Source organism: Miniopterus schreibersii, assembly GCF_964146895.1.
Source record: "Miniopterus schreibersii genome assembly, chromosome: X".
In the NCBI taxonomy this organism is placed as follows: Eukaryota; Metazoa; Chordata; class Mammalia; order Chiroptera; family Miniopteridae; genus Miniopterus; species Miniopterus schreibersii.
In genome coordinates this window covers 51,022,335-51,034,415 of record NC_138104.1, presented here as the reverse complement: position 1 = coordinate 51,034,415, position 12,081 = coordinate 51,022,335, and the positions used below count along the sequence as shown (strand labels likewise).

The following is a 12,081-nucleotide window of genomic DNA, read 5'->3' as shown; positions in this document are numbered from 1 at the left end:
GATATGTCAAATATATTACTAAATAAGAAGAAACAAGTTGCAGAATCTATATTATAATCCCATTTGTATTTAAATAACCACCTCAAAAAGATTGATTTTATCTACATATACATATATACAGGGTGTCCCAAAAACATGTATACACACTTTAACAGCTGATAGCTCAATTGAGGTTTCTTTCTTTTCAACCAGACTGGGCTTTAAGCAAAGAAAATTTATCCACTAGACTTTTTTATGGGGATACATAAAAGATAAAATTTATGGTACAAAACCAGCAACAGTTGATGAATTGAGGGTGCACAAATACAGAATGGAATGACTCTTGATGTTTGCGATTCCATTGCTTCGTGTTATCAGTAGTGCCTGGACCAGAACAGTCATCAGTTTGAAAACAGGAGTTGACAAAATTTACTCATTTCTGTAGATTCTTTTAAATTTTGAAAATGAACTGTATGTTAATAAACACTGACTCTATAATCATTCAAAGTTTGTGTACATTTTATGGGGACACCCTATATATGTAGTGAAGTAAAGAATTAACTCTGCCCTAAGTAAGGTTTGGCCTTTGCCTATAGCTTCTGGGAGGTAACCTTTAAACCCCTGGAATGTCCTACCTGATAAGAATTTCTTTGTTTGCTTGAATGGCTTGGGACACACCAGGTAGCCTATGCTAACACAATGTTTATCGTTCAGGGGGCAAATATGGCACCTTTGGGCAATGCAGTATCTTCTCAACCTCTGGAGAGGCTGGAGACTAAAGTCACCCACATGGGTGGTGAACCATGTCTGTGTGATTAAGCCCAGACTCTAGACACCAAGGCTCAGACAAGCATGACTATTTGGCAATATTCTATACATTTCACTGATAGAGCAGCCTTGGAACTCCCCTGGGCCTTGCCCTATGTGCCTTTTCCTGTTGCTGATTTTAATTTGTAACCTTTTACTATATGTAATAAACCATAACCATGAGTATAACAGACAGCTCACGTGAGTCTTGTGAGTCTTAGAGAATTATTGAGCCAGAGGGTGACCTTAGGAACCTCCAAATGTTGCAATATAAAATACATGCTAGTCCTGGCCAGTGTTGCTCAGTGGTTACACCATCGGCCTGAGCACCAAAGGGTCACGGATTTGATTCCCAGTCAAGAGCATGTACCTCGGTTGCAGATTCAATCCCCCACCCCAGTCGGGACACGTACAGGAGGCAACCAATCCATGTCTGTCTGCCTGTCTCTCTCTCCCCCCCTCACCTTCCTTCCCTCCCTCCCTTCCTTCTTTCCACTCTCTCTAAAAAATCAATGGAAAAAATATCCTCAGGTAAGAATTAACAAAACAAAAAAACAAAAAAATACATGTGGGGGGAAAAAATCTGATTGCAAGATGCACAGAGGATCTGAATAGACATTTTTACAAAAAAGACATATGAATGTTCAAGAGGTACACAAAAAAGGTCCTCAACATCACTAATCATTGGAAAATGCAAATCAAAACCACAATGACATTCTTATAAGTCAGAATGGCTATTTTCAGGTAACTAGTATTGGTGAAAATGTAGAGAAGGGAACCCTGTGTAAAGCAGATAAAAATGTAAATTGGGGCAGCCTATATGGAAAACAGTATGGAGGTTCCTCAAAAATTTAAAAATAGAACTACCATATGATCCAACAATTCTACTTTTGGGTATATATATAGAGGAAACAAAATCATTACCTTAGAGATATTTGTATTCCCGTGTTCTTGAAACATTACTTACAATAGCCAATTCATGGAAACAACCTAGGAGCCTATTGATGAATGAATGGATTATTAAAAAATGGGGACTATATATACAATGGAATATTATTCAGCCATGGAAAAGAAATCCTACCATTTGTGAGAATATGGGTGTACCTCAAAGACATTATGCCAAATGAAATAAGTGAGACAAAGAAAAACACAGTATGAACTCAGTTATGTAAAATCTATAACAACTACCTCATAGATAGAGAAAAAGGACTAGTAGTTGCCAGAAGTATGGGGTGAGGTGGAGGCAGGGGGATAGATAATGGATGAGGGTAGTCAAAAGGTACAATTTTCCAGTTATAAGTAAGTCCTGGGGATGTACTACACAGCATCGTAACTATAGTCAACAATACTGTATTATACATTTGAAAGTTGCTAAGAGAGAGTAAATTTTAAAAGTTCTAATCATGAGAAAAAAAATTTGTAACTATATGTGGTGATGGATGCTTAAGACTTATTCTCATGACCATTTGGTAATATATACGTATATAAAATTATTATGTTGTACACCTGGAACTAATATAATGTTTATGTCAATTATGTCTAAATAAAAGTAATAAAATAAAATACATGCTTGTATAACCCCCAAAAATTTATAGAAGGATATACATGAAACAACAGTGGGACAGGGAGGAAGGGAACTTTTACTTTTCAATATATACCTTTTTCTTCTGTTTGTATTTTACTTAAGAACATATATTGCATTTATAATTTAACTTAAAAAGCACTATTTATTAACACAACAATAGGAGAGAAAGCCCTATCCTTAGTAAGGATATCTGAAGGAATAAAAGTCGGTAGGAAGACTAAAGTTAAATATACTCATTAATAACCCTGAGTCATTAAAAAGTTAAATAATATTATTCATATTTTGTTTACTAAGATAGGATTGTATATAACATTTCCTGGCATTAAAAATGTTTGTAAATCTTTAATGTTTAAAAGAAGTAGTTTTTCCCAGCCAGGCGTGGCTCAGCGGTTGAGCGTCGACCTAGGATCCAGGCAATCAGGATTTGATTCCTGGTCAGGGCACATGCCCGGGTTGCGGGCTCGATCCCCAGTCGGGAGCGTGCAGGAGGCAGCCGATCAATGACTCTCTCATCATTGATGTTTCTGTCTCTCTCTCTCTCCCTCTCCTTTCCTCTCTCTAAAATCAGTAAAGATATATTTTTTAAAAAATAAAAATAAATAAATAAAAGAAATAGTTTTAATTATCTTGGAAATATATTTTCTGGAAAACTTCACTACGATGATATGTAAATGAAGTGGAAGGGTTTGAAAATAGCTATACTTGGAAAGCATTTTAGAGAAAGTACAGAGAGAATACAGCAATGAAGCTCTGGAGGTATAAGAAAAGGGATTTAGAGAGAAGCTTGGAGAAAAGTTCTCCTGTTTAAAAATTCAAGCCTGACTGAAATAGCTCAATGCACTGTGGAAATTTGTCATTATTTTATATAACAAAATAGTCAGAACTATCTTATTGTTTAAATCAAACAGTACCTTGAATCAATATTGTGTGTTCATTTATGTGTATAAAAGAGTAAAGTGCTGATTCATGCTACAATGTGGATAAGCCTTGAAAACATAATGCTAAGTGAAAGAAGCCAGATATTGTAAGATTCCATTTTTACAAAATGTCAGAAATATTTTTGTGAAATGTCCAGAATAGGCAAATCCAGTGAGATAGAAAATAGAATGGTGGTTTCCAGGAGATGGGTAGAGGGGGCATTTGGAAGTAACTGCTAATGTGTACCGGGCTTGTTTTTGAAGTGATGGAAATGTGGGATTCAATGGAATAGTTTGATTGTTGCAAACCACTGTGAAAATATTAAATGACACTGGATTGTACACTTCAAAATGGTTAAGTATTTTTTTCTCCTTCCATCACCATTTATCCTCCTTTACCCTCTTCTACATCCCCCAGCCCCTTTTTCCCTCTAGTAATCACCATAGTATAGCCTGTGTCTATGCATTATTTTTTTCCAAATGATTAAATAAATCTTATGTAATGTGTATTTTGCCATTAGATTAAAATGTGGGAAAATGCAGACTAACACAGAAGTTACCACAATGAATAATAAAGTAATTAAGTTGTTTTATGAAATTAACACCAAAAAAACAATTATAGTAATAAAATTATAAATATATGACTCTCTTCATTTGTAAAACCCACTAAACTCTACATTACAAAAAAATAAACTTTAATGTATTCAAACAACAAAATAAAGGAACTAACCTAAGTAACCTTAAAAAATGATGTTTTAACTTCAAATTATGAAGCCATAGAAAAAAGCAATCATACATAAGCACTGTACCTTAGTTGGTAAATTTGTTTCTCATGTTAGTAGAGGTTAACAATTCTGAAACCACCTCACATATATAATGAAGCTGAACAAATAAGTAAATAGATAGTGGACTGTTAGAGCTAGGATTTTCTCTGTTGGAAAGGCAAGTAAAAGATTAACAACAAAAAGTTAGCTAAAATGGACCCCATGACGCTGAATTACAGTGGAAGACAGTATGAAGGGTTATTTTTATACACACACAAACACACATATATATACACACACAAAAATGGATGGATTTGTATACATGTTACCTAGCTTTGTCTGCTGAGAGAGCCTAGAAGTAATGACACGCCAGTAGCAACAAACATACCCATGCCCACATCTTGGTTTATAAACACCATTTTCCAATAAAGGGAACCACGGCTCCTTGTTGAAATGGATGATACTGTGGCAGGGTTAATATAACATGAGCCAGGAGCATCTTATGGTACCAGAAAATAATGAAGTGCTTAAAAAAAAACCCAAAAGGATGAAATATCAAAGGGACACAGGAACCAACCTGAAAGAACTCCCAATGGCCAAATTGGAACAATTGGAACAACAAAATAAACATAGTGTTAGTTTATAATTTAACATATAAACTAATAATAGACGATTAGTCTATACCAATATAAGTCAGTGACTGATTAAATAAATGGTTAAAAAGGAACAAATCTTTCCTAAAGAAAAACTCTAAATTTTATGTGTAAATACTGCCCACTACAGGAGATGGAGTTTAATTTTTGCTGTCCCCTTACTTGGGTGGGCTAGACTTAGTGACCTGGCTGCCAAAGAATAAAGACAGGTGAAAACAGTAACTATATAGTAGAGAAACCTGGCCAATACTACCTTAATCAAGTGATAAAAGTTCACCATGATGTCATGTGGATTCAATGTACCCGATATAATGTGACAAGAAGGGCACTTCAGCTCTGGTATATGTATATTATTTCAAAAACCTCTAACCTTAGACTAATCACAACAAAAACAATAAGTATAGACTAGTAAACATTCTACAGGATACTTGAACAGTACACCTTAACATTGACAAGATAATGAAAAAGAAAGAAAGACTGAGAAGCTGCCATAGACCAGATGAGACTGTGGAGACATGACAATTAAATGCAATGTGATCGGATCCTAGAACAGGATGTGGGCATTAATAGAAAAACTGGTGAAATTCAAATATAGTTTGGAGTTTAGTTAACAATGTACCAACCAACAATGTATCAATTTCTTAGTTTTGACAAGACTACCAAAGCAATGTAAGGTATTAGCAGGGGATCTAGGTGCAGGATATACAGAAGCTTCTTTACTATCATTTCCACTTTTCTGTAAACAAAAAATTATTCCAAAATAAAAAGTTTTTTTAAATGTCATTAAATAATTTACATGGAATAACAAATGTTACCCTTCATGTTAGGATCTTTAATTGCTTTTTTATTTCCTCATGAACAATTCAATACACTAAGAACTGGAAATGACTGCTTTAAATTGTTCCAAGGAAACCTCATGAAGAATATGCTGCAATACTATTCACTAGCTTATCGCTCTCTGACAATACAACCACTTCAGGACTTTTAGAAAACTTTTTTTTTTTTTTTAATCCTCACCCAAGGATATTTTTTCCATTGCTTTTCAGATATAGTGGAAGGTGGGGGGGGGGGGGGGGGAGAGGGAGAGGGAGAGAGAGAGAGAGAGAGAGAGAGAGAGAGAGAGAAATATCAATGTGAGAGAGATGCATCAACTGGTCACCTCCCACTCATGCACCAACTGGGGCTGGGGATTGAGCCTGCAACTGAGGCACGTGCCCTTGGCCAGAATCGAACCTGGGACCCAAACTAGCTAGGGCTAGACAACTGTTTTAATCATGAGAAGATAACTGAATTATCAGACCTTAGATTTACAATGGTAAAGTTACTTTGGTACATGTGAATTACATCATCATCTAAAAAAGAGGCAAAAGGGTACAAATTTCCAGTTACAAGATGAATACGAAGAATAAGCTCTGAGGATCTAAATGTATAACACAGTGACTGTATTATATAACTGAAATTTGCTTAGAACTTATTCTCACAATAAAAGGAAATATGTGAGGTGGTAGATGTGTAGCTCAAAGGGGGAATCCTTGCACAATATATATCAAATCATCTTGTTGTACACTTTAAGTATCTTACAATTTAATTTGTCAATTACACCTCAATAAAGCTGAAAAAATTAAAAAGTAAAGTAAATAAAAAAGAGGGAAAGCCATGGATTCTAAAGAACACTGTTATTTTTTGGAGTGAAAATTAGACTTTCTCAACAAACATCTAAAGCCTCAATAGTGTGTTAAAGTAATTAGATATGACAAGATGAAGATTGAAAGGAACAGTTATAGATACAAATTATTATTTAAAAGTAATTAATTTTGTGGACAGTACAATTTGCTGCTTCTCCAAGTGGCAAAAAAAAAGTCAAGTATTTGGATCTCACATCATGAGGATTACTGTCGTAAGGATCAACAGTATTGCAAATATTAACCTTCCATAGTGATGACTCTTTAAAAGAGAAAAAAAAAACATATAGCAGTTCTTCTAATGACATAAAGCTGGGAAAGAAACTTAAGAACTATTTTCAGAGTATAGAGAGAGCTCTTATTACCATCTAATATTCAGACAGTTGGAAACATCTGCAATTGTGACAAAAGCACGTGACCCATCTTTAATTGTTTACAAGGTCTCCCCTAAAAACCTCAAAGACTTCTAGACTCAGCACATGCATTCTGAACAGCTGGCAACATTAAGGGTGATTTCATTTTCATGAAATTATACCAAAAAAAAACAAAAAGAAGGCAAAAAACTGAAGAATAAATGAAACAAAACCAGCTACTTAGTAGTTGTTCAATTAGTATTGTTAATTAAAACATAAAGCACAATTTTATTCAACTTGCTTCTCTCTCTCAGTGCCTGTTAATATCTTACCTGGATCAACCAAAGCTTTGTTAAATATTTCTTTAAGTTTCCTACTCTTCACATTCCTTCCTTGAGCAAGATTTCTGTACATCTCATAGCCTATGATCATAACACCACCATCCTCCTGCCACCTCTGAAGCATGTAGCTTCTCTCCTGAGGACGTTTCACAGTCGCTAATTCAGAGACCTTTTGTGGGAAAACAGATATTTTTAAAAGTAGGTATTAGTAATGTATGAATACCAAACATCCCCACTGAAATATGCATCACTGGTAATGAAAAATCTTTTTTACTGTACTAATTTCATGCAGTTATTTTAATAATAAAAATATTAAAATATGATACCTCAAGCTTCTCATCATCTTTTAGTCCCTCTTGCCACTTCTCAAATTCATTCATCCAATTCAAAGCAGTATTAAGAGGACAAACCACCAAAGCTGTACTGAAATCCAATTTCTCACACAAAAGAACTGTATGAAGAAAACTAACCACCTACAAGAAAACAAATGAACTTGCCACCTTCATTTCAATATCCACAAAAAGTTAATAAATCAAGCAATCTTTCAATTCAATAGTTGGGTTGTGTGTGTGTTTTGTTCTTTGTTTTTTGTGTTTTTTTGCTTTAAACAATAAAGCAGCCAACCAAAGCTCACAATTTCCAAACCAGACAAAAAACAGGGGAAGAGATATCCTATGTAAAAAGAGGGAGTTCAACTAGATGATTTATAAGAACCTTCCAACTATAAAGCTCGATGATCCTTTGATCAATAATAATAATATGAATATAAGAAGTAACCACACTAAGACAGCTACTAAGTTCCTCACCTCCACAGAATGTCCCTACAACTTTTCAGAAAATACCACAGCCTATTTAAGATAATTGTGTTATAGAGTACGTTTCCATTTTTAAGCGTTCTGAATCTATAATAATTATCTTATGGTTTAAAATTACACATATATTCATTAATTTCACACTTCTGCTACAATTCCTGACATTCAGAAATGTAATACTTTAATAGTGAAAAATGTTTTATGTTCTCATTACTACAGGATGATAGACTGTCAAAAAGTTGTAAAGAAAGTTTATTTCTACCTCAGATTCTTTGCAGATTTTACTGGCTATGCCTGTAACCCTGTTCCTTCACTTCATTAGGATCTCTGCTCAAATGTCACCTCCTAAAAGATGCTTTCCTCTTCTATTCTCCCTTAACACTTATTATCTGAAAATACATCTTATTTTATTTGATTAAAATCTCTCTCCACCACCAGAATATAAGCTTCTCGGGGGAGAGATCTTTTTATTCCTGTTCAATGCTTTATCTCCAGCCCTTATAAGTGTGTCTGAAACATAAGAGAATCCTATATTCTTATATTAATAAATGTGCAAGAATAGAATACCTTCATGTTCGTACCTGTAAAGTCTTACCAAGGCCCATGCAGTGGGCGAGAATACATCCTGAACCTGGAGATTTCTTTGTTTTTTTAACAGACTCACAGCAGCAATCCCACATAAACTGAACACCTAAAAATAACAGCTTCATTAAGTTCAATTTAAAGGCCCAAGCTAAAAATCTTCCTTCATAAACATATCAAAAACATTAACAAAATATACAGGAAATAGAATTTTAAAAAACAAAAAAGAATTTCTTAAATGTAAATGAGGATCCCCCCAATCCCAACTCCCATTAAGTAGAAAAAAGACAGTGAAAACAAGCACACAACAAGGTGATTTTCTTTCATTCACCTTCTCTAACCTATCACAGCAGACCTTCTCCATTCCCTGAGATTGTCCAAAGAGACATAGGAGTAATCTAAAATAGAAACTTTATCCAAGAAAGAAACAAATTTCTATCAAATATACTTTCAGGTTTATTGGGTAAATCAATAAAACAACAGGAGATAATTTATCATTTCTCCCTTTATTCATTAGTAAAGACTAAACAAGAAAGGGGGCTGACTACCCAAGGAGTAGCAACTGTAGAACTTCCCTTATAAATTCATTTACATACACACTCAAAACTGACTTACTGATTCCACTCTAACAAAGCAGAGGACAGGGATAATTTGTTATCTTTCTAATATCAATATAGAAAAATTATTAACAAATGTACCTCAAAATGTTGAAATAGCATTGCCTGACAAAGGTTTTTAGCTAACTGTAACTCTCCCTACCACACAGCTGACCTTAATCAACCACTGCAGACTAGGTGAGATTCACTTTCCATATATACCCATTTGTAAGTGGCACTTACATCCCCTTTTGTAACACTTATTATCTCTGCAATCATTCAATTTTGTTCTTCCTCATTTGCTTATATGCTCCATAAGGGCATGGATCATGTTTGTTTTGCTCAACAATGTACCTCCAGTGCTTAGCAGAATATGAGGCACACAGAAGACGCCAAATATTAGTAAAACTTGATTTTAAATGCTTTAATCATCAACAGTTTCTTACCATCTACTTGATGGGGTTTCAATTTGATAACCATATTTCTATGAACCTGCACTAACGGTTCTTTGGTTTCTTCATCTTCATCTAAAACCAGCTTGGTTGTTATTGGACACTTGGTGGGTGAGGCATCTTCAATTTCTATCACCTACAAGAAAAGGAATTATAGTTAAGCTCATAGAAACCTTGCAAACAAGGGTGGAGTATTACTCTTACTAAAAGAAATTGTTCAAAATATAAACATATCTACCTCCAAATCACACATCCAATATTTTGGCTTAATAAGACCAAGACAGATCGCAAGCTTACATGTTTTCCAAAGTCAAAAGCCTCCACAAGACTTTGAATTTCTATGGCAATGTCAGTAATTTAGCTCATCAGTTCTCACCCTGGATATCTCATAGGTAGAGCTGTGAGGAAAGAAGTGCTCTAAACTAATATATGGCGCCACCGCTAAAATCTGAATAGACACGTGGCTCCCAGACAGGGATGATTCTATTCCACCAAAGGACATTTGAAAACGTACAAGGGCACTTATGGTTGTCACAATGACTAGCCAGGACTGGTATTTAATGTAGGTGGAGGGGAAGGTAAGCATAAATGGTCCACAATGTGAAAGGCTGTCCCAAACAAGAACTGTCCAACCCAAGATGCCAAAGCATTCTCACTGAAAAGTATTGTGAAAGGAAAAAAAGAATTAAAAACACTGGTTTGAAAGCCATACACTCGCCCGACCGGGTATGGCTCAGCGGTTGAGCATCAACCTAGGATCCAGGCGATCGGGGTTCGATTCCCGGTCAGGGCACATGCCCGGGTTGCTGGCTCAATCCCCAATGACTCTCTCATCACTGATGTTTCTCTCTGTCTCTCTCTCCTTTCCTCTCTTGAAATCAATAAAGATATATTTTTTTAAAAAAAGAAAGTCACACACTCAAAAGTATGACAAGAACCTATAATACCCTCTAATTGCAAAGAATAACAGTAAGCTCGAGCTATTTAGACACGAATACACATGAACATGTGTGCATAAATTTTTTTGCTGTCTTATCCCAATGTCTAGCCATTACACAGTATACTCAAGAACTGTATAAAGTACATACAAATATTCCCATTTTACAAATTAAAAACAACTAAGGAAGAAAGAAGTTAAATAACTCATACAAGGTCATACGACTATTAAGTATCACAACACTAAGATTTATACCCAGAGGGTAGAGTTCTAGAGTCCATGCTCTGAATCACTATGCAGTACTACTTTAATAAAGGAAATGCTTGTTTAAACAGTTTTATGGTTCCATGAAAATCAATATAAATTCATGATTTTAAAATTACATGCATTATGATGTTTAAGAAATAAAATTTCCCCAGTATTTTTCTTATTTAGAACTGTAAATATGAAGGAATGGATTATTTAATATTAACTATACAAATTTTCCTAATGTAAAAATAGACAGCATAGTATAATGAACCCAATTACCTATTACCAGCTTCAGAAATTATCAACTTCTGGCCAGTTTTGCTTCACTAACAACCTCTCATCTAATCTCCAACTCCTCAGATTCCACAAATAATTCTGAAGCAAACTTGAGAAAGTATGTCATTTCATCTATAAATGTCTTAGAATATCTCTTAAAAGGATACACTCTATTTTTAAAACCATAACTACAGTAACATTATCACATGGAAAAAAATTTAAAATGTCACAAATTTGTAATAAATTACCTGACTAGATATTGCATTTACATAAAACTATAAATTATATACAAATCAAGATTAATACTAGGACAGAGTGTGGTTGAGTACAAATAGCACAGGCCATTTATGTCCCAAACTCTATTTCAACAAGTTACTTATACTCAGTTTCTCCATCTGAAAAATGGGAATTATAAACAGCCCTCACGGGTTATTGTATAAATTAAATAAGGAGATGAATGCAATGTATCTGGCATAGACTAAGTATCCGTTAAATTTTTATTGTGTCCTAGCTTCATATCACTGAGGCAAAGCCATTAGTCAAAATGGAAAATTCCCTGAATGTCTTCTTTTCAAGGTGTGGTGGGTACAATCATAAACCAAGCCCCAATATTGATATCCTCTGGTGTAAACACCCCATATAATCCTATCCTTCTGACTGACGTGTAAGAGAGGTTGTCTTACTGGCTGGTCTCAAAGATAATCAAACCACATTCTGCCAACAAGTGAGGTGGGAAAGGAAACAGTCTTACATGAAAATTGCAGTTCTGGCTAACACTTTAATATCAACTTGGTGAGACACTGAGCAGATGACCCAGTAGAGCTAAGCTAAGCCACTCTCAAATTCCTGAACTAATACATGCCCTGGCTGGGTAGTTCAGTTGGTTGGAGTGTCATCCCATACACCAAAAGGTTGTGGGTTTGGTTCCCGGTTAGGGCACATACATAGGTTGCGGGTTTGATCCCCAGTCAGGGCATATACAGGAGGGAACCAATCGATGTTTCTCTTTTTCTTCTTTCTCTCTCTCTCTCTCTCTCTCTCTCTCTCCCCTTCCTTCCCTCTCTCCTTCCCTCCCTCTCTCCTTCCCTCCCTCCCT

General features: G+C 35.1%; 1 protein-coding gene across 20 annotated transcripts in view; it reads right to left on the bottom strand.

The window, feature by feature from the left end:
- ATRX (ATRX chromatin remodeler) overlaps positions 1 to 12,081 on the bottom strand; it is a 264,806-nt gene that overhangs the window by 121,712 nt on the left and 131,013 nt on the right. For all 20 annotated transcript variants that reach the window (XM_081125145.1, XM_081125148.1, XM_081125154.1 and 17 more), the window contains 4 exons: positions 9,518 to 9,659; positions 8,475 to 8,584; positions 7,408 to 7,554; positions 7,073 to 7,250 (listed from right to left, as the gene is read on the bottom strand). In XM_081125145.1, the coding sequence (XP_080981271.1) occupies positions 7,073 to 7,250; positions 7,408 to 7,554; positions 8,475 to 8,584; positions 9,518 to 9,659 (577 nt within the window). The remainder of the gene's footprint in view (positions 1 to 7,072; positions 7,251 to 7,407; positions 7,555 to 8,474; positions 8,585 to 9,517; positions 9,660 to 12,081) is intronic.